Raw genomic sequence first — 27,069 nt, forward strand, 5'->3', positions numbered from 1 at the left:
GTGGATCACCTGAGGTCAGGAGTTTGAGACCAGCCTGGCCAACATGGTGAAACTCCATTTCTAATAAAAATACAAAAATTAGCCAAGCGTGCTGGCATGCACCTTAGCCCCAGCTCCTTGGGAGGCCGAGGCAGGAGAATTTCTTGAATCCAGGAGGTAGAGGCTGCAGTGAGCTGAGATTACGCCACTGCATTCCAGCTGGAGCAACAGTGAGACTCTATATCACAAACAAAGAAGAACTCTGGGAAAAAATTAGTTAAATGTTATAGGCTACAAATATGAACCATAAAAATGACATACTCCTTTATTTCTCTTCTTACTTTTAGTAGAAGAAACATGGTAGTGTGGTAGTTATTTCAACAACACGACACATATAGGAGGTTATTTTTTTTTTTTCTATTTTTAGGAGGTTATTCTTAATGTTACCTGATGCTTTGTCTCCACATACTACGCAAAGATCAAAAACCTTATTTGGTCCTTGGTCTGGAGAAGAATTATCTGTTAGGAGCTAAAAAAAAAAAAAAAAAAAAAAAAAAGAAAACAAAAACGAAAACCTGTTGTTACTCAACAGCACTCATTCTATTAAAAAAATTAAAGAACATTCAGTTGGTCTTGCTTTGTTGCTTTTTCACAAGTTATTTTTAAACTTTGTACTCTATGAAGAGCTCAGAACAAGAGCTCAGAACCTTTCTACATGTAATGACATGACAAAAATAAGCTTATAATGGCATAAAGAGATAACTCTAAACCTTTTAAATAGGAAAGGGGCTATAAATAAATTTCCTTGAGGTAATTATAATCATGCAGATGTGCTTGCTATACAAAGGTATGGACTTAAAAAGCTCATCACTAGGCACAGCTAATAAGATACTGGCAAAGGAAACTAGTTTCTTCTTTAAAAAACAAAAAAAGGCTGAGTGCGGTGGCTCACACCTGTAATCCCAGCACTTTGGGAGGCTGAGGCGGGCAGACCACCTGAGGTCAGAAGTTCAAGACCAGCCTGGCCTACGTGGTGAAACCCTGTCTCTACTAAAAATACAAAAAATTAGCCGGGTGTGGTGGAGAGTGCCTGTAATCCCAGCTACTTGGGAGGCTGAGGCAGGAGAATCGCTTGAACCCAGGCGGCAGAGGTTGCAGTGAGCCGAGACTGCACCACTGCACTTTGGCCTGGGAGACAGAACGAGACTCCATCTCAAAAACAAAACAAAACAAAACCAAGAACAGCAAACTAGTTTCTTCCTTTAGGTTTATCTTTCAACCTTTTCATCATTTTCTTTCAATCTTGAAATGTGAACAAATAAATTCAATTAAAGAAAATGGTATGGCATTTGAATTCCTCCAGGAATACTTCTGATTTTATGAACTTTAAATGGTTCTTAAAATGACTGCCCCTTACTATGTAATATATAGCATCATTTCTTCTTATATCACCACAAAAATCAGTCTTCAGTAAGTACTTAAGCTTCTGGTACTAGATGTCCTATGAAAGCATCTATGGCAAGTATTACTCTTTTCTTTAATAGCCTACCTGTTGCAAATGGTGCTAATCTTTTATCTATTATTCCTAAGTCTGGAAGGAGATATTGAGAGATTAAGGGATTTACCCACATTCATGAGAAAAACATCAGACCAAGTCCAATGGTGGCACATCCTACAATATACCTGGCCAGTACTCCTCACACAATTGTCAAGGTCATCAAAAACAAGGAAAGTCTGAGAAACTGTCCTAGCCAAGAGAAGCCTCAGGAGACATGTCAACTCGATGCAATAAGGTATCCTGGATGGGATCCTGGGACAAACAAAGCCATTAGGCAAAAACTAAGGAAAGTCTAAACACCTATAAACTTCAGTTAACAATGTATCAGTATTGCTCATTAATTATATCATGAATGTAAAATGTTAATAATAGGGGAAACTGTGTGTATTTACGGGGGAGTAATATGGGAACTCTGTTCTATATGCTCAGTTTTTCTGCAAAAAAACTATTCTAAAATATCAAGTCTACTACTTCAAGAAAAATTAAGGTACATATAATGTTATACTTTTTTTGTGACTTTTGTCTTGTTGATAAAACAACTTCTTATAAATCTGTGACTGTATCACTTTCTACCTTTATTTCCAAAACGAATACAAATATCATTGGATGAATAGATGATATCAGGATATATAGGCAAAATTTCGTGTTTTATGAATTCAGAGTTTTTCAATCCAAAGAGGAATATTCGTGAGTTTTTCATCATAAAAGATGGAACCCAATTTTAAGTAGACCCCCTTCAAAAAGTTTCTGAAGGCAAACTTCAGAGTACATTATATTTGTATTCGATCATAGCAACCAGCAGTGAAAACATCGACATAACCACAGGCATGTGGTGTATAAAAGTTTTTGAGTCTTTGAAGAATCATGTGTAATTTTCTATTCTAGCGAAAACTAAAATGATGTAATGTTAACATATACTACTTCATTCCAGAGTAAAGCAGGAGACCATGACTGCACTGCTTGCTATTTCATGAAGATGTGCATGACAACAAAGGAGGCACAATGCTGAAGCCAGCAGCTATAGTCCAAACTTCTTGATTTGGCAGCTTCCTGTTTGTAGCACAGGCAGCTTGGTTCTGGAAAATACAGCTACAAAAGCTGCTCCTGATTTGACAATTTCCTAATTATGAAGTAGGAGGTCTCTTAGAAGCCAGTTTTGCAGCATGCTCCAATAGTCGATCTTGAAAACCTGGCCTAGAACTCTTTCTTCAACCTTCCTAACAATTCTGCAAGCTCTCTATATCCTTTATTAAAGGCTGTCGTCCTGGCTACAATAGCCAGAGTGGATCTTATTGTATGCAACAAATAATCCCCAAAATATATGAGTGTGAGGAAAGTACAGTGGCCCATAGGAGAGGGCTGTCACTGTAGATACTGTGTTACACATAATTTTATGCATTTTTTTCCTACTGAATATACATAGATCTAAAGTCTTCATGGCAGGGCTTATGATTAAAAATTTTTTTTTTTATATGTAAGAGGAAAAGACACTTCTATAGTTATTTACCTGCATGTGTTGTGCAGACAGATCAGGAGTGGTAAAAAATAACTGGTTGACACCTGCTGCATCTGGAGTTGTAAGGAAAACTTTTCCCGGAGTGGAATCTTGCCTGGCCAGAATGACTTTGCTTGGAGTAGAGCCGTCGTGATTCGTCAGAATGAACTGCTTGCCTTGGGTAGTACGATCAAGTGCTGTCACAATCTGGATTTTCTGCCCAGTTTGCTGCTCTGTAACAATCTAACAAAATCATGAAAAATAATCAATGAAACTCAATCATTTTTCTTTAATGACACAATTATCTTCTTAGAAAAGCACATCATTACATATATATTCAATATAACACACACGTACCTTTTAAACTACCGATTCTATTGCCACAAAATTCTATCCTACAGAAATAAACAAATGTGCAAACAAAGGTACAATAGTAAGAACATTTTGACCTCACTATTTTGATTCCCTCCTTCCCTTTCCCTCCCATGTTCCATTTAGACAAACATAAACTGGGTGATTTATATTAGCTGTTCTGCATACTGGGATGTAGCAGTGAATAAAACAAAACTTTTGCCTTCATGAAGCTTTTATTTTAGTGGGGAAAGACAGATAATAAATAAGCAAATAATAATATTGTCATGCGGTACTAAATGCTATGAAGAAAAACAAGGTAAGGTGAGACAGTAACAGAATGAGGGCAATGAGGGAAGCTCACGCTAAGGAGGTGTCATTTTTGCAAAGGCCTGAGTGAAGAAACAGACCAAGGCTTAGGACTACCTAGGGGAAGAACATTCCAGGTAGAGGAAACAAGAGCATATAAGTAGGTCCCAGGGCAGGAGGGAACGTGTTTGACACATGTGAGGCACAAGGCACAGCAATAGAGATATATGATGAGTAAGACAGAAGGGAAGACAGGGATTACAGTAGAATATGGGATCTGAGTGACAGCTGGGACTCAGAGGGCTTTGTAGGCCAAACAAAAGTCTAGATTTCCTACTGTGTGAAATGGAGAGCCACCAAAGGGTTTGGAGCAGAGGAGTGACAGGATTTTATTTTTTAAAAAGGAATCAGACAGGCACAGTGACATTATCTATAATCCCAGCTACTTGGGAGGCTGAGGCAGGAGAATCACTTGAGGCCAGGAGCTTGAGACCAGACTGGGCAACACAGTGAGACCCTGTCTCAAAAAAAAAAAGAAGTATAAAAAAAGCATTCTAAATTTAGTGTGAAGAACAGACTGCAAATGTTCAAGAGTAGGCCAGGTGCGGTGGCTCACGCCCATAATCCCAGCACTTTGGGAGGCTGAAGCAGGTGGATCCCTTGAGGTCAGGAGTTCAAGCCCAGCCTGGCCAAAATGACGAAACCCTGTCTCTACTAAAATATAAAAATTAGCTGGGCATGGTGGCGGGTGCCTGTAATCCCAGCAACTGGGGAGGCTGAGACAGGAGAATCGCTTGAACCCTGGAGGCGGAGGTTGCAGTGAGCTGGGATTACACCACTACACTCCAGCCTGGGCGACAGAGGACTCTGCCTCAAAAAACAAAACAAAACAAAAAAAAGGGGCTGGACACAGTGGCTCATGCCTATAACCCCAGCACTTTGGGAGGCCGAGGCGGGCAACTCATGAGGTCAGGAGATTGAGACCAACCTAGCTAACACAGTGAAATCCCCTCTCTACTAAAAATACAAAAAATTAGCTGGGCATGGTGGCATGTGCCTGTAATCCGAGCTATTTGGGAGTCTGAGGCAGGAGAATCACTTGAACCAGGGAGGCGGAGGTTGCAGTGAGCTGAGATCGCGCCACTGCACTCCAGCCTGGGTGACACAGCGAGAGTCTGTCTCAAAAAAAAAAAAAAAAGTTCAGAAGTAAAATTAAGGGAGATCAGAAAGGACACTACGGCAGGTACCATCAATATCTGATTATGACATATGGGCAGAAATACTGACCAGGAACAGGGTAGCAGCCATGCTGGGGGTGAAAAACAATTAAATTGGGATTTACTTATTTATTTATTATTTATTTATTTTAAGAAGAGAGAAGTAACAAAATAATGCTGATAGACTGAAGGGGAATATGAAGAAAGAAGAGTCAAGGATGATTATAAAATTTTGGCTTGAGCAATTGGGAGGACAGAACTGCCATCTGCCATCTGGGGGGAGGAACAAGTTCATGAATACACAGAACTATTTCAGCATTGAGAATTTCTGTTATTCAGCAAATATATCCCAGATTAAACATCATTAAGCCAATTAAATTCCTTGATTCAATTTTAAAATGGCAAAGTCCGTTTGTTTCTAATTTTCCAAAATTCCAATCCTGTTCCTTCTGTACCAAATTTTTTCTGTTTTTATTTTCCTGAAATTATTTCAAGATTCTTTTCTATGCAAAATTTAAAACAAAGTTCTGATTCACTAATCAGTTTCTGTCTAAAGCAAATTGTTTGGATAAAAGACTAATAGTTCATACTGACTTCTTAGAGAAGAGCATTTGGTGCATTCATGGTCCAACTGCTCCTGGGTTGAAACATTCTGCTTAAATGAGTAAAAGGACATTGCTGCAGCATAATAATTGTAATAATTGAATATTTGGGCAATCCAAAGAGCCTTCAATAGAGAAGAGTAGTAAATTATGTAAACAGTTCTTAGCTTTTAGGACTCTTTATATTGTAAAATATTACTGAGGGTTCCAAAGAGCTTTTTTTTTGAGACGGAGTTTTACTCTTGTTGCCCAGGCTGGAGTGCAGTGGTGCGATCTTGGCTCGCTGCAACCTCTGCCTCCCAGGTTCAAGCGATTCTCCTGCCTCAGCCTCCTGAGTAGCTGGGATTACAGGCGCCCGCCACCCCACCTGTCTAATTTTTTGTATTTTAGTAGAGATGGGGTTTTCTGCATGTGAGTTAGAAACTCAAAGAGAAATTTTAAAAATAGTTGATTCATTTAAAAACAACCCATTAAATGTTAACATAATTTTTTTAAATTTATTTTTAATTTTCGTGGGTACATAGGTGTATATTATCTTTGGGGTACGTGAGATGTTTTGATACAGGCAGGCAATACATAATAATCACATGGAAAACAGGGCATCCATCCCCTCAAGCATTTATCCTGTATGCTATAAACAATCCAATTATACTTTTAGTTATTTTAAAATGCATAATTAAATTATTATTGACTGGGCGCAGGGGCTCACACCTGTAATCCCAGCACTTTGGGAGGCTGAGGTGGGCGGATCACGAGGTCAGGAGTTTGAGACCAGCCTGAGCAACATGCTGAAACCCCATCTCTATTAAAAATACAAAATTTAGCCGGGCGTGGTGGCAGGCACCTGTAATCCCAGCTACTCAGGAGGCTGAGGCAGGAGAATCCATTGAACCAGGGAGGCGGAGGTTGCAGTGAGCCAAGACAGCGCGCCACTGCACTCCAGCCTGGACAACAGAGCGAGACTCTGTCTCAAAAAAAAAAAAAAAAAAAAATTATTGACTATAGTCCCTCTGTTGTGCTATCAAATACTAGGTCTAATTCATTCATCCTATTTTTTTGTACCCATTATAACCTATTTCTTAATGACTAAAAAGTTTATTTTCCAAACAAACAAAAATGTAGTGCAGAGAGTGGCTTTGTTTTACATTTCTACAAATTGCTTTAATGTCTAGTTTAACAGAAGTTGGAATCTCATATCTGTTTCTTCATTTAATCTGTTAGACTATGTTGTTTTGGTTATAACAAGGCTGGGCACAGCACCTCACGCCTGTAATCCCAGCACTTTGGAAGGCCAAGGCCAGTGGACTGCTTGAGCCCAGGAGCTCCAGACCAGCCTGGGCAACATGACAAAACCCTGTTGCTACAAAATATATAAAACATCAGCCAGGCACGTGAGCACAAAAAATGGTCACAAAAAATCAGCCGGAAACCTATTTCTTCACCATATATATACATATACATACATACATATATGTATATATGTTAAAGAAAATTCAGCTTCATATTTATTGGTTGAAAAGTGGAAGGATATTTTAATACCGTTTTCAAACTGTGAAAGTTGTTCGACACTACATCAACTCAACAAGTGGCAGCTTTTCAAAGGTTAGCAGCAATGTAGAGTCATAAACTATATTAAAATCTGTTGGTCTATCCTGCAATTTAAATGGATCCTTCACTCATGCATAATTTTGTAACATTATACACTGGTCATCCGGAAAGCAATGATTCATTGAGTTATGTACACCTTATAAATGCTGACACATTTCATCATATAGTATCATCACATGTCACACAGTCTGTAGAAAATTCCACTGTATACCTGGGAGAGAACAATACTGAAAAGGCAAGTAACATTTCAGTATTATTATAAAAATGGTCTTCACCTGGTTGATTCTCTGAAGTGTCCCAGATAATACTTTGAGAACTTCCAAATTATGTGGTATCTCTTACTAAGTAATAGGACACAACCATTTAAAAAAATGAAGATGTCAGTATTGACGCTGAACTCCTACTGATCCCACCAAAACTGGCCTCAGATTGTACCCTCTAAAAAGCATTCCCTCCAAAAGCATTCCTACTCACTCTCCAGCTCTTTAATTTCTTTCCTTCCTTCCTTCCCTTCATTCCTTTCAATTTTCTTCTGTGCTCCCATTGCACCTGATACAATGACCTGTCACAGAACTTACCACATTCTACTATGAATTGTCTGATTATTCAACTATCTCTCAGTAGCTTGAAAAGCTATCTTAAGTTAGGGAATATCTTTTATTTCTGGAACTCCAGAACCTGGTATATGCATTTAGTAGGAATTAGAAAAGTTTGGTGGGTCAGTGCATCAACCGTAAACGAGACATACCTCTCCCATCTGTTGTTCAATAATCTGATGTGCAATTTCTTCTATGGTTGCCATGATCTAACTGCCAAAATGTCCTGCCAAAAATAAAAAGATGTTTTATAATTAAACTCACAAAGCACTCTTATTAAATAATTTACAAATAAAACTATATGATATTTAAGATTTGCTTCAAAATAATCTAGTTAAGGTGAGAGGGTTGGCTTTTTCTGAAGTTACTTTTTTCCATTCATGGTTGCCTTTTCCATGTGTCTTTTTTTTTTTTTTTTAAAAAACAAGGCCCACCCAGGCTGGAGTGTAGGGGGCACCATCACGGCTCACTGCAGTCTCAAACTCCTGGGCTCAAGTGATCCTCCCACCTCAGCCTCCTGAGTAGCTGGAACTACAGGTATACACCACCACACCCGGCTAATTTTTTTTTTTTTTTGTACAGATGGGGTCTCACTGTGTTGCCCAGGCTGGTCTCAAACTCCTGGGCTCAAGCAATCTTCCTGTCTCGGCCTCCCAAGTGTTGGAATTGGAATTATCAGCATAAGCCACCATGCCCACCCCTCCATGTATCTTTTTTTTTTCTTTTTTTTTTTGAGATGGAGTCTTGCTCTGTCACCCAGGGTGGAGTGCAGTGGCATGATCTTGGCTCACTGCAAGCTCCACTTCCTGGGTTCATGCCATTTTCCTGCCTCAGCCTCCCAAGTAGCTGGGACTAGGCACCTGCCACCACGCCAGCTAATTTTTTTGTATTTTTAGTAGAGACAGGGTTTCACTGTGTTAGCCAGGATGGTCTTGATCTCCTGACCTCGTGATCTGCCTGCCTCGGCCTCCCAAAGTGCTGGGATTACAGGCATGAGCCACTGCACCCGGCCCCAGCCCTCCATGTATCTTTATATGTTTATACGGTCTTCCCTCTGAGTGTCTGTGTCCTCTTCATAGAAGGACATCAGTTATTTTGGATTACGGTACACTCTAGTGAACTAATTTTAACTCAATTATCTCTATTAAGGCCTTATCTCCAATATACTCAATTCTGAGGTACTGGTGGTTAGGACATCACCATAGGAATTTGGGATTCATATGATTTTGTGGGAGAACCGAATTCAGCCCATAACACTCAGGCATAAACCTAATAAGGAACATGCAAGATCTAGGTAGGCAAATAAAACTTTAAAATGCTGCCTAAAGACAAGAAAATCTACACTTGGACCGGCCCCGGTGGCTCACATCTGTATTCCTAGCACTATGGGAGGCCAAGGTGGGCTGATTACCGGAGATCAGGAGTTTGAGACTAGCCTGGCCAACATGGTGAAACGCCATCTCTACTAAAAATACAAAATTAGCCAGGTGTGGTGGTACATGCCTGTAATCCCAGCTACTCAGGAGGCTGAGGCAGTAGAATTACTTGAACCTGGGAGGCAGAGGTTGCGGTGAGCCGAGATTGCACCATTGCACTCCAGCCTGGGCCACAAGAGTGAAATTCTGTCTCATAAAAAAAAAAAAAAAAAAAATTAGCCAGGCATGGTGGCAGGTGCCCGTAATCCCAGCTACTCAGGAGGCTGAGGCAGAAGAATCCCTTAAACTTGGAAGGCAGAGGCTGTGGTGAGCCAAGATCGTGCCACTGCACTCCAGCCTGGGTGACAGAGAGAGACTTTGTCTCAAAAGAAAAAAAAAGAAAAAGAAAAACTACACCTTAAAGGATACATAAGAAAGAAAATGGTTCCAATAACTACCTCCAAGGAAAGAAACTGCAAGTTTGGGAACAGGAATGGAAGGGAGACTTATTTTTCATTGAATAAGTGTTTGAGGCTTTTAAATTTTGCTTAAATACAAGTATTACCACAAAAATTAAAGTAATAAAAAAATAAGAAATCTCTTCCAGAAATCCTAAAATCAACACCAGTGTATTGGTGCATTAGACTCAAAGAAGCCACCTCATAATGAAAACTTAGGTAGATAAACTATTTGTTTATCTGAATGAATTCCAGGGACTCATTAGATCAATATATAGTCATGTACTGCACAATGTTTTAGTCAATGAATGAGACTGCATATACGATAGCGGTACCACAAGTTTACACCCATAACACTGTATTTTTACTACACCTCTTCCACGTTTAGATTTTTTACTTACACAAATACTACTGTGTTAAAACTGCCTACAGTATTCACTAAAGTAACATGCTGTGTGGGTTTGTAAATTAAGAGCAACAGGCTATGCTGTATAGCCTAGGTGTATGGTTAAGTTATACCATTTAGTTTTGTGTAAGTATGCTCTATGATGTTCATTTGTGATAAAATCACTTAGGGATGCATTTCTCAGAACACATCCCCATAACATATGACTATATTTTCCAAGACTAAATTTAACTCCGAAGATAAGGCAACACACACATTCCTTTTTTTCCCCCATAATTTTGTGACTGGATGACTGAAGAAATGCTTTTAAACATTAATCCATCCATCCATGCATCTATGCATCCATGCATCCATCCATCCATCCATCCAACACTCATTGCTGCTACTGCATGGGGATTCTCAACCTTATAAAAAAAAGCAACTCTCCCTTTCCCTAACTACACCTTTCAGTTGATTGAGTCCCTGATGTGTTTCAGGATCTATGCCTGACACTGGGATAGGATAATAAAGATGATCTCTACCCTGAAGAGATGAGAAAGAAGTAGGTACGTAATGGTGTAAGTTAAGGCTGCTCTGATAGCAGTGTCTGTTTTCTTCCCATTCTTCCCAACTTCAAATAGGATCCAGCCTGATAAACTGGCCTTGAGTAGCCAATACAAAAGTAAAATTTACAAGTTTTTTTTTTTTTTTTTTTTTTTGAGACAGAACCTTGCTCTGTCACCCAGGCTGGAGTGCAGTGGTGCAATCTCGGCTCACTACAACCTCCGCCTCCCAGGTTCAAGCAATTCTCCTGCCTCAGCCTCCCGAGTAGCTGGGATTACAGGCATGCACCACCATGCCCAGCTACTTCTTGTATTTTTAGTAGAGAAAGGGTTTCACCATGTTGGCCAGGCTGGTCTCGAATTCTTGATCTCAAGTGATCTGCCCACCTCAGCCTCACAAAGTGTGGGGATTACAGGTATGAGCCACCACACCTAGCCAACACACACATTCTTTATACACTGTTGGTGGAAGGTTAGACTGTTTTAACCTTCCTAGAAAAGTAATTTGCCAATGTATACCAAGAGCCTTAAAAATGTTCATATTGACTGGCTCAAAAATTTATTCAATTTTCTTCCATTCAACAAATCACTTGTTGAATGCTTACTAGGGGCCAGGCATTCACAGAACGACTTATCCTTATTCTCCAGCTTCAGACCATCAGTGCTGCTTTAATGGCAAAGGAACAACGTTTTAACCCCTTCCCGTGGTATTCATTCAATATTTATTACGCATTCACAAGGTGCCTGGCACTGTGAACACCACAATGGAGAGTTCTTTTATAATCCGACTTCCCCCTATTCTCATTTCCTATCACTCCCAAGAGGGGCCTCTGTTCAGGTCAAACTACGATGTTCTTTATTCCCCAACATATTCCTACTTTCTCCCTCATTTAAATTCCACCTGACTTTTAAGATTTGGTTCAAGCCAGGGGCGATGGCTCACGCCTGTAATCCCAGCACTTTCGGAGGCCAAGGCACGTGGATCACCTGAGGTCAAGAGTTCAAGACCAGCCTGGCCAACATGGTGAAACCCCATCTCTACGAAAAATACAAAAATTTAGCCGGGTGTGGTGGACGGCGCCTGTGATCCCAGCTACGCAGGAGGCTGAGGCAAGAGAATCGCTTGAACCTGGGAGGTGGAGGCTGCAGTGAGCCGAGATCGTGCCATTGCACTCCAGCGTGGGAAACAAGAGCAAAACTCCGTCTCAAAAAAAAAAAAAAAAAAAAAATTGATTCAAATAGTTTTTTACCCAGTCTTTCTTGAAGGGTCGAGCAATTATTTTGTAGACTAAGATTGTTAGCTAGGATTCAGAAATAGATTTCTGTTAATTCCTAATACTGTCTGTAAAATTTAAAGGTGCAATTTTCTAGACACAGTTCATAAAAGACTTCAAGAGGCTGTAGATGGTCTTGTCACTGAAAAAGGCAATGAATTATATTTATACTATTATTTATTGTATGCTGTTTTGTTTTTATTCCCCAAGAGTAGGGATTATACATTGTGTGGCAGACACACAGACGGTAGATATTTTGGGGATTGTTTGTTCCCTCAAAATCCTTCCTTAAGATGCGGTGCCTGTAATTCCAGCTACTCAACAGGCTGAGGCAGGAGGATAGCTTGAGGCCAGAGATCTGTCTGGATAACAAAATGAGGCCCCCCACCATTTCTATAAAACAAAACAAAAAAACCTTTCCTAGAAGAAACTAACATGCCCCTTGAAAAACTAAGATTAGCAACATTTCATAAAACCCACTTTTTTTTTTTTTTTTGAGACGAAGTTTCGCTCTTCTTGCCCAGGCTGGAGTGCAATGGCGCGATCTCAGCTCACTGCAACCTCCGCCTCCCGGGTTCAAGCAATTCTCCTGCCTCGGCCTCCCGAGTTGCTGGGATTACAGGTGTGCGCCACCACGCCCGGCTAATTTTGTATTTTTAGTAGAAACGGGGTTTCCCCATGTTGGTCAGGCTGGTCTCGAACTCCCGACTTCTGATGATCCGCCCGCCTCAGCCTCCCAAAGTGCTGGGATTACAGGTGTGAGCCACTGCGCCCAGCCGCGACCCACTTTTAATAACAGAAATACACATCGCTTTTTCAGATATACTCACTGGACTTAAAGCAAAGTTTAAAAACAATCATCGGCCGGGCGCGGTGGCTCACGCCTGTAATCCCAGCACTTTGGGAGGCCGAGGCAGGTGGATCAGAGGCGGGTACATCAAGAGGTCAGAGTATCAAGACCATCCTGGCCAACATGGTGAAACCCCATCTCTACTAAAAATACAAAAAAAAAAAAAAGAAAAAAAAAAAAAACTAGCTGGGTGTGGTGGCTCGTGTCTGTAATCCCAGCTACTCGGGAGGCTGAAATCCCAGCTACTCGGGAGGCTGAGACAGGAGAATCGCTTGAACCTAGAGGCGGAGGTTGCAGTGAGCCGAGATCGCGCCACCGCACTCCAGCCTGGCGACAGTGAGACTCCCTCTCCCTCTCAAAAAAAAAAAATAAGAAAAAAAAATCGAGTATCACCAACCACACAGCAGAAATGGTTCAAAAAAGCTCAAAATTGAAGGTCCATTTACAAATTCTAGCGGTACTAAACCCTAAAGGTCGTAATTTTAGGTCTTTCTGTTTTTGCTTTCCGGTTACTTTTTTAAAGGCTGACCTACTTACTGAAGATTATGGGACAACTTGGCAACATTCGTACTGCAGAAAAATGGTATCTGCCCGAGTTGGAAGAATTATTTCTTAACAAAAGCGCTATCTATCGAAAGTATGGACATGCCCCCTGCAGTGAGAACCCTGGGGCCGTTCCATTTCTTCTGAAAAGAACCAGGCCCACAGGCAGCGACGACCCTGGCCAGATTTGTCGTGAGAGAAAAGTGAAAGTGGAGGGAGTCATTCTGTCCGTCCCGTGAAAGCACGGGAGTTAGGGACGGGATGCAGGCCGGGACTTGCTGCCACTAGCCGAGAGTCGGCCTCTCCCAGGTCTCACTCGTGCCGGCATTAGCCGTGCGCCCTGGAAGCCCCGGCGCTGCGCGCGGCTCTCCCGGGCGGGGAAAGCTGCAGCGCCGCGGAAGCTTTCCCTGCAGGTTAAAGGTCAGAGGCGCTGCGGTAAGCGCAGCTGGAAAGGCGGTTGTGTGCTCCAAGCCGCTCGCCGTCCGGCCCCGCGTCCCGCCGCCCCTGTCGCCCCCGCCTCTCCCGGGGCCCCGCGCATTCGGCGCCGCAGCTCCGCGCTCCCAGCCCAAGTCAAGCAGCACCAAGCGGCGCTCCCAAACTGAACGGCTCCGCTGGCCACAGGACGCAGGCCGGGGGATGCGCTGGGACCGCGTCCGTTGGCGGTTGGAGTGAAGGGCACCCCCTGGCCCCCGCCCCCGACGCGGTCGCTGGTGTCCCCACCCAGCGCTTCTTACCGGCGCTTTTGCGCCCTGCTGACTCCGGCGTCGGGCGCCGACGCGACAGTCCCGCGGCTGCCACTCGTGGATTGGGGGGGCGCTCCGGGAAGAGAGGTTGAAGAAAGCCGACGGGATGGGGGATCGAGATTCACGGCGGAGAGAGCGTTCTGTGTTTGGGTATTTCTGGGGGGGTCAGAGTTCGTGACCCCTTTCTCGGCTCGGCGGCGCGCTATCCCGCCAGCGCCTGCGCATTAGCAACGGGGGAGAAGCGGCGAGAGGAGGTCGTGACGTTCCCAGGGTGGGGTGGAGGGATCGGAGGGCCGAGCAGCGGCTCTGTGAGTCCACTGCCCCCTTTTGGCTTGGAGGCAGAGTGCCCCGCCAGAGCTACCCGTTCCCAGCCAGGTAATTTTTGAAGCCACGTGCAAAGGTTTAAGCATCGTTTGCCAAAGGTGGGCATTAGGGGAAGTTTTGAGTCAACGTTTTAGATTTGAGTAATAAATAACCCTCTGGGTCTTAGGCATATCTGTTTCTAATTTCTGGAAAACTGGGCTCTGGGTAGAGTCCAATCATATTTAAACTTTTTTTTTTTGTATTACACTTTAAGTTCTAGAGTACATGTGCACAACGTGCAGGTTTGTTACATATGTATTCATGTGCCATGTTGGTGTGCTGCACCCATTAACTCGTCATTTACATTAGTAAGCTTTATATATAATGACAAGCTGAGGCCGACTCATGCAAATGGTAAGGCAAAGTTTCACTTATAAACTGTTGTGAGTAAAGAGACATAATGGCTAAACAGGGCAAGAATATAATCACTAGAGACTGGGCACGGTAGCTCACGCCTGTAATCCCAACAAGTTGGGAGGCCGAGGCGGACGGATCACTTGAGCCCAGTTGTTCGAGGCCAGCCTGGCCAACATGGCGAAAACCCGTCTCTACAAAAAAATTAGCCGGTCCTGGTGGCGCGTGCCTGTCGTCCCAATTACTTGGAGGCTGAGGTGGGAGGATCACCTGAGTCAAGACGGCAGTGAGCCAAGATCACACCACTGCACTCCAGCCTGGGTGACACAATGAGTCTTTCTCTCTCTCTCTCTCTCTATATATATATATATACACACACACATATATATGTATATTCCACATCCTCTCTATAATATATATATTATATATTGAGGATTATCCTCAATGGCCATTTTTTGTCTGTTTTGCTCAGTGATGTATTACCAAGCACATAGGACAATGCCTGCTAGTCAATAATGATGTATGAAATGAAATTGCTCTCCCTCTCCCCCTCCCCCTCCCCACGGTCTCCCTCTCCCTCTCTTTCCACGGTCTCCCTCTGATGCCGAGCCGAGGCTGGACTGTACTGCTGCCATCTCGGCTCACTGCAACCTCCCTGCCTGATTCTCCTGCCTCAGCCTGCCGAGTGCCTGGGATTGCAGGCGTGCGCCGCCACGCCTGACTGGTTTTTGTATTTTTTGGTGGAGACGGGGTTTCGCTGTGTTGGCCGGGCTGGTCTCCAGCTCCTGACCGGGAGTGATCTGCCAGCCTCGGCCTCCTGAGGTGCCGGGATTGCAGACGGAGTCTCGCTCACTCAGTGCTCAATGTTGCCCAGGCTGGAGTGCAGTGGCGTGATCACAGCTCGCTACAACCTCCACCTCCCAGCCACCTGCCTTGGCCTCCCAAAGTGCCGAGATTGCGGCCTCTGCCCGGCCACCACCCAGTCTAGGAAGTGAGGAGCGTCTCTGCCTGGCTGCCCATCGTCTGGGATGTGAGGAGCCCCTCTGCCTGGCCGCCCAGCCTGGGAAGTGAGGAGCGCCTCTTCCTGGCCGCCATCAAGTCTAGGAAGTGAGGATCATCTCTGCCTGGCCGCCCATCGTCTGAGATGTGGGGAGCGCCTCTGCCCCGCCGCCCCGTCGGAGATGTGAAGAGCGCCTCTGCCTGGCCGCGACCCCATCTGGGAGGTGAGGAGCGTCTCTGCCTGGCCGCCCCGTCTGGGAAATGAGGAGCCCCTCCGCCCGGCAGCCGCCCCGTCTGAGAAGTGAGGAGCCCCTCCGCCTGGCAGTCGCCCCGTCTGGGAAGTGAGGAGCGTCTCCGCCCGGCAGCCGCCCCGTCCGGGAGGGAGGTGGGGGTCAGCCCCAGCCCAGCCAGCCGCCCCGTCTGGGAGGTGGGGGGGCGCCTCTGCCCGGCCGCCCCTTCTGGGAAGTGAGGAGCCCCTCTGCCCGGCCACCACCCCGTCTGGGAGGTGTACCCAACAGCTCATTGAGAACGGGCCATGATGACGATGGCGGTTTTGTGGAATAGAAAAGGGGGAAAGGTGGGGAAAGGATAGAGAAATCAGATTGTTGCTGTGTCTGTGTAGAAAGAAGTAGACATGGGAGACTTCATTTTGTTCTGTACTAAGAAAAATTCTTCTGCCTTGGGATGCTGTTGATCTGTGACCTTACCCCCAACCATGTGCTCTCTGAAACATGTGCTGTGTCCACTCAGGGTTGAATGGATTAAGGGCGGTGCAAGATGTGCTTTGTTAAACAGATGCTTGAAGGCAGCATGCTCGTTAAGAGTCATCACCACTCCCTAATCTCAAGTACCCAGGGACACAAACACGGTGGAGGGCCGCAGGGTCCTCTGTCTAGGAAAACCAGAGACCTCTGTTGACTTGTCTGTCTGCTGACCTTCCCTCCACTGTTGTCCCATGACCCTGCCAAATCCCCCTTTGCGAGAAACACCCAAGAATGATCAATAAAATAAATAAATAAATAAATAAAAAGAAATGAAAGCCAGGCAAGTGTCTGCTGGGAGGCCAAGGCAAGATCACTTGGGGCCAGCAGTTGGAGACCGGCTTGGGCAAGATAACAAAACCCTGCCTCTACAAAAAAATTTTTCAAATTATGAAATGAAGAGACATTGGTGGAACATCGCGTTCTGACAGTGGCCACCTGTAGTGGCAAGGTGTGGCAGGAATAACTGCCCTGTGTGCAAAGTACTCTGCGCTTTAGAATTTGAAGCATTCTTGAAATTTCTAATTTTTTTTTAATCTCCTTTGTTTTGTCATGAAATTTCTATTTTATCTAGCTTAGGTCGGCACTGTAGGAAAGCAGCCACAAACTTAGGGCAGAAATCCAAGGAAGGAAAAACAAACGTTTGCTGGGAATGAGAACATCTCTGTTATTTCTCTCTGGAACTAGGCAGACGGACAGAGATCAAGGCATGAAACAATCCCTAACAAGTAAAAATATGCTTTATCCCTCATTAAAAATCCACCTCTGCTGAGCACAGTGGCTTCTGCTCCCAGAGCCTTGGGAGGCTGAGGTAGGAGGCTTGCTTGATGCCAGGAGTTTGAGACCAGCCTGGGCAACATAGTGAGACTCCATATCTTAAAAATGGTGGTGCAGGCCTGTATTCCTAGTTACTGAGGAGGCTGAGGTGGGAGGATTGCTTAAGCCCAGGAGTCTGGTCCAGTGTTGGCACCATTGCATTCCAGCCTGGGCGAGAGTGAGACTTTTTTTTTTTTTCCAACCTTTACCTTTTCGCATTATTTGTTGTGTATTTGGTTTGGTTTTAAGGGAGACCCCCTGCCAAAACCATAAGCTGGTCCCAAAGGTGAAAATTGTGAAAGTATAGTCACGTCAGGGATATGTTCTGAGAAATGAGTCCTTAGGCAATTTCATTTTACACTCATCATAGAGTGTACTTATACAAACCTAGATGGTCTAGCCTAGACACACCTAGGCTGTATGTTGTAGTCTGTTGCTCTTAAGTCACAAACCTAGGACAAACCTGTACAGCATGTTACTGAATACTGTAGGCAGTTGTAACATAATGGTAGGTATTTGTGTATCTAAATATATATAAACATAGAAAAAGTACACTAAGTCCTTTTAAAAAAAAAGTGCAGTAAAAATAGGGGATTATAATCTTATGCAACCATTATTGTATATGTGGTCTGTCCTTGACTGAAATATTGTTATGCAGTGCATGACTGCACTATAGGCCTAATGGATTCAGGCAATCTGAGACCTCTTCACTATTCTTGGTGGAGAATATGTATGCCTACAGTGATGCTTGTGGTTACCCCTTATCACCCAATTAATTCACTTAAGTCACAATAAGTTGACTTGTTAAAACTTGGAAGTAGAAGCCATTTTAGGAACATCATTTGTAGGTGAAGAAGCGTTTCCATTAATTATGCTTCAGGAAAAGAGGTAAATGAAGTTTATTTATTTTTGAGACGGAGTCTCACTCTGTTGCCCAGGCTGGAGTGCAGTGGCTTGATCTCAGCTCACTGCAACCTCCGCCACCTGGGTTCAAGAGGTTCTTGTGCTTCAGCCTCCCGAGTAGCTGGGATTACAGGCGCACACCAGAATGTCTGGCTAAGCTTTTTGTATTTTTAGTAGAGACAGGGTTTCACCATGTTGGCCAGGCTGGTCTCGAACTCCTCACCTCAAGTGATCTGCTCGCCTTGGCCTCCCAAAAGTGCTGGGATTACAGGTGTGAGCCACCGCGCCCAGCCGAAGTTCATCTTTAAATGTGTGACTCTAGCCGAAGTTCATCTTTAAATCTATGATGCTGACCAGGCTCAGTAGCTCACGCCTGTAATCCTAGCACTTGGTGCGGGTGGATCACCTGAGGTCAGGAGTTTGACACCAGCCTGGCCAACATGGTGAAATCCCGTCTCTACTAAAAATACAAAAAATTAGCTGGGCATGGTGGTGCGTGCCTGTAATCCCAGCTCCTCAGGAGGCTGAGGCAGGAGAATTGCTTGAACCCAGGAAGTGAAGATTGCAATGGGCCGAGATCGCGCCACTGCACTCCAGCCTGGGTGACAGAGCAAGACTCTGTCTTGAGGGGGAAAAAAATCACACCAACAAAATATATTATAGTAAATTTATTTTGTATAAATACATATTAACATTATTTACAATGCTAATTTTTTTATTTATAAAATATCTTTATATGGACAAAAAGATACAAACTGTTATCATTTTAAGTACAAAGTATTTCTAGAAATACATTATAAGCCATTTAAAAAAAAACGATATTTCAAGATTGGTTCTTACATGCTATGACCAACTCATATGAAACAGCAAGTTGCTCCCCCTTCATTCCTTCCCCCAACCCCAAAGGGAAAGGAATTTGATATTTAGGCTTTAAAAAATATCCTACTACATTTATCTTTAAAAAAACCCTACTCAAAACAACTATCTCTTATAAGGGAAAATGTCATAGATAAGATTTTCCTTTAGAAAATGACATTAAAAGTGGCATAAGCCCTAGAATGATATGTGTATTAGAGGCACTTCAAAAAAAATCTGAAGGGATCCATAGGAAGGAATTTAATTCAACAAATACTGAGTGTCCACTGCATGCAAGGTACCCTGCCAGAAATCTCAAATGAGTAAGTTGTCCTTAGGGATAGAAGGTGCTAAGCATCATGCAAAAGATTATGAACTGAAGGCTGTGTGGGGGCTGCAGGAAGGAGACAGGATCTAGTCTGGAGGAATAGGGGAGAGAAAGACTAAGGGTCAGCTATCACAGAGAAGTCTTGGATAAACAGAGATGCGGATGGGTCAATGAGGAAGGAAAAGGAAACTGTGTGAACAAAGAAAGGTTGGGTCAGAGTTAGCTGGAGTGTGTGGCAACTGAGGACGTGTTCCATGCCAAGTCACTGGGAAAGCCACTGAAGCATGTAAAAGTGGGGATGAAACTAGATTAGAGTTATGTTGTTGGAAGACTGCTCTGGCCATGTTTAAAATGGGGTCACACACAGCATTGGAATTAGAAGTTATTGCAATAATGGGAACAAGTAACAAGGACTTGAACCAGGGCCTATGTAATAACAGCAGGGCAATGAGGATGGAAAGGATACAAGAGTAATTGCAGAGTCTTGTTGAGAGTTAGAGGCAGATTCTGGAGTCTCAAATGGTATCTTTCTCTTACAGAAGAAAATAAACAGATTTGAATGGGAAGGAAGTTGAGTTTTATTCATGTAAAGTCTGAGATGCTTGAGGACTCATATAGATAGCCAATAGGTAGTTACAAATCTAGCTTTGCAGGATAGTGGAGAAAGTAGGTCTAAGGTCCAGGTTATAATGTGGATATTTTCGGCTGTGTTGGAGTTGTAGATGACAAGAATCCTGTTTTCAATTGAACAAATATTTTCTCTTTAAAGACCCTCCTAGGAAGCCAGGCCTGGTGGTGCATGCCCCTGTAGTCCCAGCTACTCCAGAGGCTGAGGTGGGAGGATTGCTTAAGCCCAGGCATTTGAGTTCAGCGTGGGAAACATAGCAAGACCCGGTCTCTTAAAAACTAAAAAGACCTAGGGCAGTATTATGGAAGACAGTGATATATTAAGTACAGTATCTGCCTTCAAGGAGTGTGTGGTATACTAAGAAAAACAGAATATGTATCTCTGGAAATCCCATTGACTACATTTGACTAAAATGGATCTCAAACTTTTCAAAAGCTGAGCACAATGGAAGCACACTCCAAAACATACCAACATATGCTGTGATATAACATTTACATTTTAACTAAATTACCAAATAGGAGACTTTCCCCACATCTAGATATATTCTATGAACCAAATATAAAATACACATTTGGCTGACAATTATACTTTAAAACTGTCGCCTTCTCTTTGTTGTGTCATTACAGCTTTCATGTGAATCAAGGGTTGGTCTGATGATCTCATTTTAAGAAATGCTACTACACACTCAAAGAATCAAGAATCTTGGGCAACCAAAATACAATAGGGGGATGCTGGGTATATTACAGAAAAAGGGAAAAGAGATTGGAAAGAGATTCAGAAATGTGGATGATGCCAGAGATAATTACTCTCATTTTCTTAGGACTCTGATGGGTCCTGTACATTTATAGCTGCCACAGATAAAGGTGGACTGCTAGTTGGGGACACTAACAATGCCAGCCTTCCCCTGGTTCAGCCTGGCATCTCATCTATGTTATGCTTAGCATCATTTTTAGCTTAGCTTTATAAATGCCCTACTCTTTCCTCCTTATGAATTAAAAGGAGATACCTGAAAAAGGGTTTGATGGAAGCACAGGCACACATATCTGTATAATAAATATAGTATCCTTGGAATCTAGATACTACTTAACTTTTCTCCCCATTTATAGACTGTGCCCAATATCATTTTTCCTCTAAAATACTAGCAAAATATAGTTTTATAGTTTTTTTTTACAATAAATTGCATATAATTAGGTTCTTAGTTGACAATGAATGAGCCAGGTTACATAAATAACAATTGGTCAGCTTTAGTAAGTTATGAAGGACTCATAAAGGGGCAGGGGAATGTAATACTGTTCCACATTTAAAACATCTTTTTGGGAGAAGGATAATTGGATAGCTTCCACAAAGACTACACATTTTTCTAAACCCTCCATGGGGCTAAGCCAATAGGTAATACAGTCACATGCATTTTACATGTAATTAAAGAGACTGTAAGTTTGTGCCAGATTTCTTCCCTCTCTCACTCTCTTTAGATTTAGAACTGGTTCATGATTCAGCCAGGTCTTAGAAGATAGAATAGCCTGGCTGATATTTTTTAGATTATAAGGCTTAAGCCAAACCTTGTAGTCAGAAGGCTGAGAGCTCAAGAGGAGGGAAAGAAAACCCAAATAACTTGTCTTGCTAAATGCCAGACGCAGAAACAGTTTATAAGGTATAACTTTAGCCTCCAAAAAGGAATACACTAAAAACTGCAACGATTCTAACATGGAAGCCTTATTTATGTGATCTTGATTATATAAAATTGAGCTACAAAGAAATTTTAGTGTACCTGCTATGACAGAAAGGGGATGGCATGTTAGGATTGTGTATGAGGTTCAAATGACTCCATGGCAAAAAATCGCCACAAAAAACTATAGCAGTCAACTCTAGATCTAGTAGGGACTCTGGTGCTGTACCAAACAGCATTCAAAAGGCCCCAGAAAGGCACTCAGTAATCCTCATGGTTGCTGTTAAAGATCACACTGAATTAGGAAATCCTTTGTTTAGAGGCAGAAAGGAAAATTCTTGTACCCTTTAAAGAAATATTCTATGGATAACCTTGCTGTTCTATTTTTTTTTTGTTTGTTTGTTTTGAGAAGGAGGCTCGCTCTGTCATCCAGGCTGGAGTGCAGTGGCACCATCTCGGCTCACTGCAACCTCTGCCTCCTGGGTTCAAGTGATTCTCCTGCCTCAGCCTGCTGAATAGCTAGGACTACAGCCATGTACCACCACGACCGGCTAATTCTTGTATTTTTAGTAGAGATGGGGTTTCACCATATTGGCCAGGCTGGTCTCGATCTCCTGACCTCAGGTGGTCCAACAGCCTTGGCCTCCCAAAATGCTGAGATTATAGGTGTGAGCCGCCGCTCATGGCCGTTAAGATAATTTATAGTTTAAACTTAGTTAATAAATTGTATATTGTGAACATCAGGGATGGCTTTTATCACAGTGTTATTTCATTTTCTTCTGCTAATCAACAATTGTATGTACAAGGTAGTTCATATGTTAAACAGTAAGTGCACCAGAATTATGAATCTAAATCTTTCCTAAGGAGGTGTGCTGACAGCTGCTTATAGAGAAAGGATTTTTTTTTTTTTTAATTAGGAGGGAGGATATCACAAACTGGCAGAAAAAGACCTTTTGAAAATGAATACTATAGAATTTCAGTTATTACTGGCTTATAATTGTGCTTTTCTGATATAGTAATTCCAGTTCCATTTGTAATGCACAATATTTTTGGAAATGTAACATTACTTATAGATACAAATACCATCATTGACTTGGGCTCAGAACTCTTAATAGCAGGGAATATTATGTAACATAATGCTTGCTATATTTTGCTATTTTAAAAAATGATACATTTATGTTTGTTTCGAAGTGGTAGATTTTTTAAAAGATTGGACTTAAAAGCCCGAAGAGTTGGTTATTTGTGGTATTCTGCAAATAAAAACATCTTCATTTCTACTCACAGTTTTAAAAAATTCAGATTCTATCTCTTTGCTATAATTCTTTGATGATGTAATATTAACTCCTGCCAAAGAGGTACCTAACAATAGAAATACTTTAGATAATTTACTGAAATTTCAGTTCACAGTTACTGAGGTAGAAGCTGGCCATGTTTTTCCACTAAAAGATACAAAAATTCACCCAAGTTTATTGATTCAAAGACATGCATTTTTTTCATCAGCAGTTTTATAATAATCACAATTCCTAAACCAAGCACTTTGTGGAAATTTGCTCCTTGTTATGTGTTTTTTCCTTACAAAGACTTTCCACCAGTAAGAATGTTACAATGTAAGGTAAGAAAACAGTGTGGACTATGTCACGAATAGTTAATACAGTATACAGTATTAAGATAGTTTTTCTGGTCTCTAAAGAAATGGTACTTTAGAATTCAGTGTGTCTCAGAAATAATTCTGACCATTAAGTAAACATCAAAATTTTAATAAATAACATAAATGAAAAAATAAACACCTTTTAAAAATTGCTTATACCTAACAAAACAATTTCTTTGATGAAGGGTCTGGCTGGCTTTATCTTGGCAGTGTTCATTTTTATACAATTTTTGAATTGCATTTACTCCATTCTGATGAAATTCCACCTCTTTGGAATCACAGATGAGATGAAACCAATACTGCTACAATATTGTGCCTTCCTGAAATGCTTCTATCCACCTATTGATAAGAGAAATCGGTTAGATTTGTCAAACCTAATCATCTGACATGTGAACACTATATAGATGACAGCTGGGCCTGTGGTCCTCATTACCATAACAACATAGGTAAGATATATATATATATATATATATATATATTTTTTTTTTTTTTGAGACAGAGTTTTGCTCTCGTTGCTCAGGCTGGAGTGCAATAGTGCTATCTCGGCTCACCACAACCTCTGCTTCCTGGGTTCAAGCGATTCCTCCCAAGCAGCTGGAATTACAGGCATGTGCCACCACGCCTGGCTAATTTTGTATTTTTAGTAGAGACGGGGTTTTTCCATGTTGGTCAGGCTGGTCTTGGACTCCCGACCTCAGGTGATCCGCCTGCCTTGGCCTCCCAAAGTGTTGGGATTACAGGCATGAGCCACCGTGCCCAGCCAGTAAGATCTTTTCTTGGAGCAAATTGGCCTTCTGCATACATGGAACTACCCTTTATTTGGTAATTTGGTCCAAAATTTAGCCTGGAAAGTGTGCCTCTCATTTCTGATAGGCATAAGGAAGGGACCATTTCATGTATAAAAGTTCTATGAAGTCTTGATGCTACCAATTAATTTATTTTGGAAGTTGATATGTCAGTGAAGGCTTTATTACAACTTCTTTTTATCTGGAATTTGGACTCAGTGCTTTTAGGAACACTAGCTCCCTGTCTCCTCCTACCTTAACTCTAGCAATCAGAGTTTCCTTGTATATCCCCTAGTCCAGACCTGTTTCAAGATTTGCAATTAAAAGGAATCTGGCATCTAGTGTTGATCAAAAGTTTGCATGCTATATGAGAGCTTCTTGGCTGGGTGCCGTGGCTCATGCCTGTAATCCCAGTACTTTGGGAGGCTGAGTTGGGCAGATCACCTAAGGTCAGAAGTTCAAGACCAGCCTGGCCAATATGGTGAAACCCTGTCTCTACTAAAATACAAAAATTAGCTGGGCGTGGTGGTGTGTGCCTGTAATCCCAGCTACTTGGGAGGCTGAGGCAGGAGAATTGCTTGAACCCAGGAGGCAGAGGTTGCAGTGAGCTGAGATTGCGCCACTGAACTCCAGCCTGGGCAACAGAGCGAGACTGTCTCAAAAAAAAAAAAAAAAAGAGCTTCTCAAAGTTTCACAGACATCTTTCCAAAATTCTTTAGTCTCAAAGTTTTATCTGACAATATACACAGCTGCAATTATTCAGAAGATACTTGAGAGTAGTCTTTTTCCTCCCTACTAATGTAATTGCTTCTGAACTTTTTCTTCTTTCTTATGGAAATATCATTTCTTACGGTATTATTTTATGTAGGCTGGGCATGGTGGCTCACACCTGTAATTCCAGCACTTTGAGAGGCTGAGATAGGTGGACTGCTTGAGCCCAGGAGTTTCAGACCAGCCTGGGCAACATTGCTAGACTCTGTCTCTATTAAAAAAAAAAAAAAAAAAAAAAAATATATATATATATATATATATATATATACACACACACACACACACACACAGAAGAGAGTCCAGAGAACTATGAACACTTGAAATCACTCAGTTTAATTATTTTGTAAAAGCAACCTATAACAGATTCAGTTCAAATTTTAAGGAATTTTCAAAAATTTAATATTGAACATAAATAGCATGTAAGTTATACTGCCATAGCAAGGCTTTTTTTCCACTAAAATTAATACATTTTAATATTCTGTCATGTACTTCAAAAAGCAATCCATATGATATTAATAAAGAGAAATTTATAATTTAGCCTGGGTCAATTCTAAATTATAAGTAAGCTGACTTCCTTTACCTAACTACATGTAATTCTGTCTTGGTGGCATTTCTATCTTGTCAACTCAGTGATATAAGCAAAAGATGACATATATTGAAAAGCAGTACTTTTTTTCAGTTTGATGAATACAGATGAAAATTGTAAGAAAGCTAATATCTGACAGAATATTAGGGCAATTACTATTTTGTCTAAATAATTTTTATAGAAAAGATGGTTAAGTGACATAATTTAAAAATATTCTCCAGTAGCCAAAGGAAAATATTTGGAAGAATAGCTATATACTGTTGGATATCCTAAAATAGACTGAAAAAAGAGTCTTATAGAGTGTGTGTAACATTGTGCCTGGCTGGTATTCAGGGATGTGTGCAATTCTGGTACATTAATCTTAACTGTCTTAAGAAACTAAAAGCTTTGCTTACTTAAAGCATTCTTTTTTATTTTCATGCACTTTTAAGCTTGTGGAGAACACATGAACACCTCTTCCTGAAAACAAAAATGTATTCTTTTGTGAAGCCAAAGTAAAAATCAAATGAAAGAGAGATGATGAACTATTTTGTTCAAAAGAGACCTAATTTCACAGAGGTAGATATGCATCTCTATGTTAAGCAAACTGATAACATCTAAGTGAAGATTCTTGCTGGAATTCTGAAGAGACTGTTTCAGCCTTTGCCATCTAAACTGATAGCCATTTCCTTCTACTCAGTCACTGGAACAGCATGGGAGTCTCTTAATGTGTTTGACCTTTTCCCCAAAGAAGTTAGCGAGCAGCTGTTTAAACTCCTGCTGTTCCATGGCAGAAATGAATCGCTGGATTGCCAAAGTCCTGGAATGTTTCAAGGGAAGATTCTTACCCTCATAGAAGGAGAGGTCAAATGCCTTAGCTTTCCTTCCTTTCAGCAGAGCAGCATCACGCTGCTTCCTCTGAGATCATGTGTAGATAAAATACTTTGTATAGGACTACCTATTTTATTTTCCCCTCTGCCTCCTGAAAATATTCCAGATACCCCTGCCTTGTCTTTAAAACAATTCTGAAGAGTCTGAATAATAAGTTAAATCTTTCTAATTAGAATCTCTGATTTAAATTTTGAGTTGTCCCCATGCCTTAAAGTAGGTCATTTTACAAGCAACCATTAAAAAACTGAAATCTCATGAATAAAAGAAAAATATGGCCAGATTACTTACTTCTGAGCTGAATGAGCATCCTCTGCTTTGAATACATAAAATAACATGTTTTTGTGCAGTAACTGAAATACTTTAGACTCGGAATTCTCATCTTTAACTTGAATAACAGTGAATCCTAATAAAGGCTGACTCTCCAAAGCGGCCACGTCCTAATTTAAAAACATACAAATGGAGAAAAGTTTTTAGATTGAGACAAAATTCAGATTTGAAAACTCTTGATCTACATAGCTCTAATTTAATTTCAATTATTCACATATAAGGTAATGATAATTCTAACAACTTACTCACTTCTCATTTATTCAATAATATTCATTGAGCCACTCCCTCCCTAGGTACCCTATATGCCAGGCACTGTGGCACACAATTTCTGGCATGTTCACATCTACTGAATTTCACAACATCCTCACTAAACCAAGGAAGGCACGTGATTATATTACTTTCATTTTATGGATGCAGAAAACAGCTCAGAAAGGTAAGCTATTCACCTGGATCCCACTAAGGA

At 41.7% G+C, this 27,069-nt stretch overlaps 2 protein-coding genes across 10 annotated transcripts in view; both read right to left on the minus strand.

The window, feature by feature from the left end:
• The window catches only part of NR2C1 (nuclear receptor subfamily 2 group C member 1), a 50,126-nt gene extending 35,907 nt beyond the window's left edge, over positions 1-14,219 (minus strand). For 6 of the 7 annotated variants that reach the window (XM_063784855.1, XM_016922635.4, XM_009425979.5 and 3 more), the window contains exons 1-4: positions 13,938-14,219; positions 7,868-7,941; positions 3,045-3,275; positions 427-508 (exon numbers count right to left, since the gene is read on the minus strand). In XM_063784855.1, the coding sequence (XP_063640925.1) occupies positions 427-508; positions 3,045-3,275; positions 7,868-7,921 (367 nt within the window). In that variant the 5' untranslated portion in view covers positions 7,922-7,941; positions 13,938-14,219. 7 annotated transcript variants of the gene reach the window in all.
• Positions 14,220-23,050: 8,831 nt separating this feature from the next.
• FGD6 (FYVE, RhoGEF and PH domain containing 6) overlaps positions 23,051-27,069 on the minus strand; it is a 136,682-nt gene continuing 132,663 nt past the window's right edge. For all 3 annotated transcript variants that reach the window (XM_054663413.2, XM_016924004.4, XM_016924003.4), the window contains 2 exons: positions 26,568-26,716; positions 23,051-23,606 (listed from right to left, as the gene is read on the minus strand). In XM_054663413.2, coding sequence (XP_054519388.2) covers positions 23,570-23,606; positions 26,568-26,716 — 186 coding nt within the window. In that variant the 3' untranslated portion in view covers positions 23,051-23,569. The remainder of the gene's footprint in view (positions 23,607-26,567; positions 26,717-27,069) is intronic.

Source organism: Pan troglodytes, chromosome 10 (assembly GCF_028858775.2).
Source record: "Pan troglodytes isolate AG18354 chromosome 10, NHGRI_mPanTro3-v2.0_pri, whole genome shotgun sequence".
NCBI classification, from domain to species: Eukaryota; Metazoa; Chordata; class Mammalia; order Primates; family Hominidae; genus Pan; species Pan troglodytes.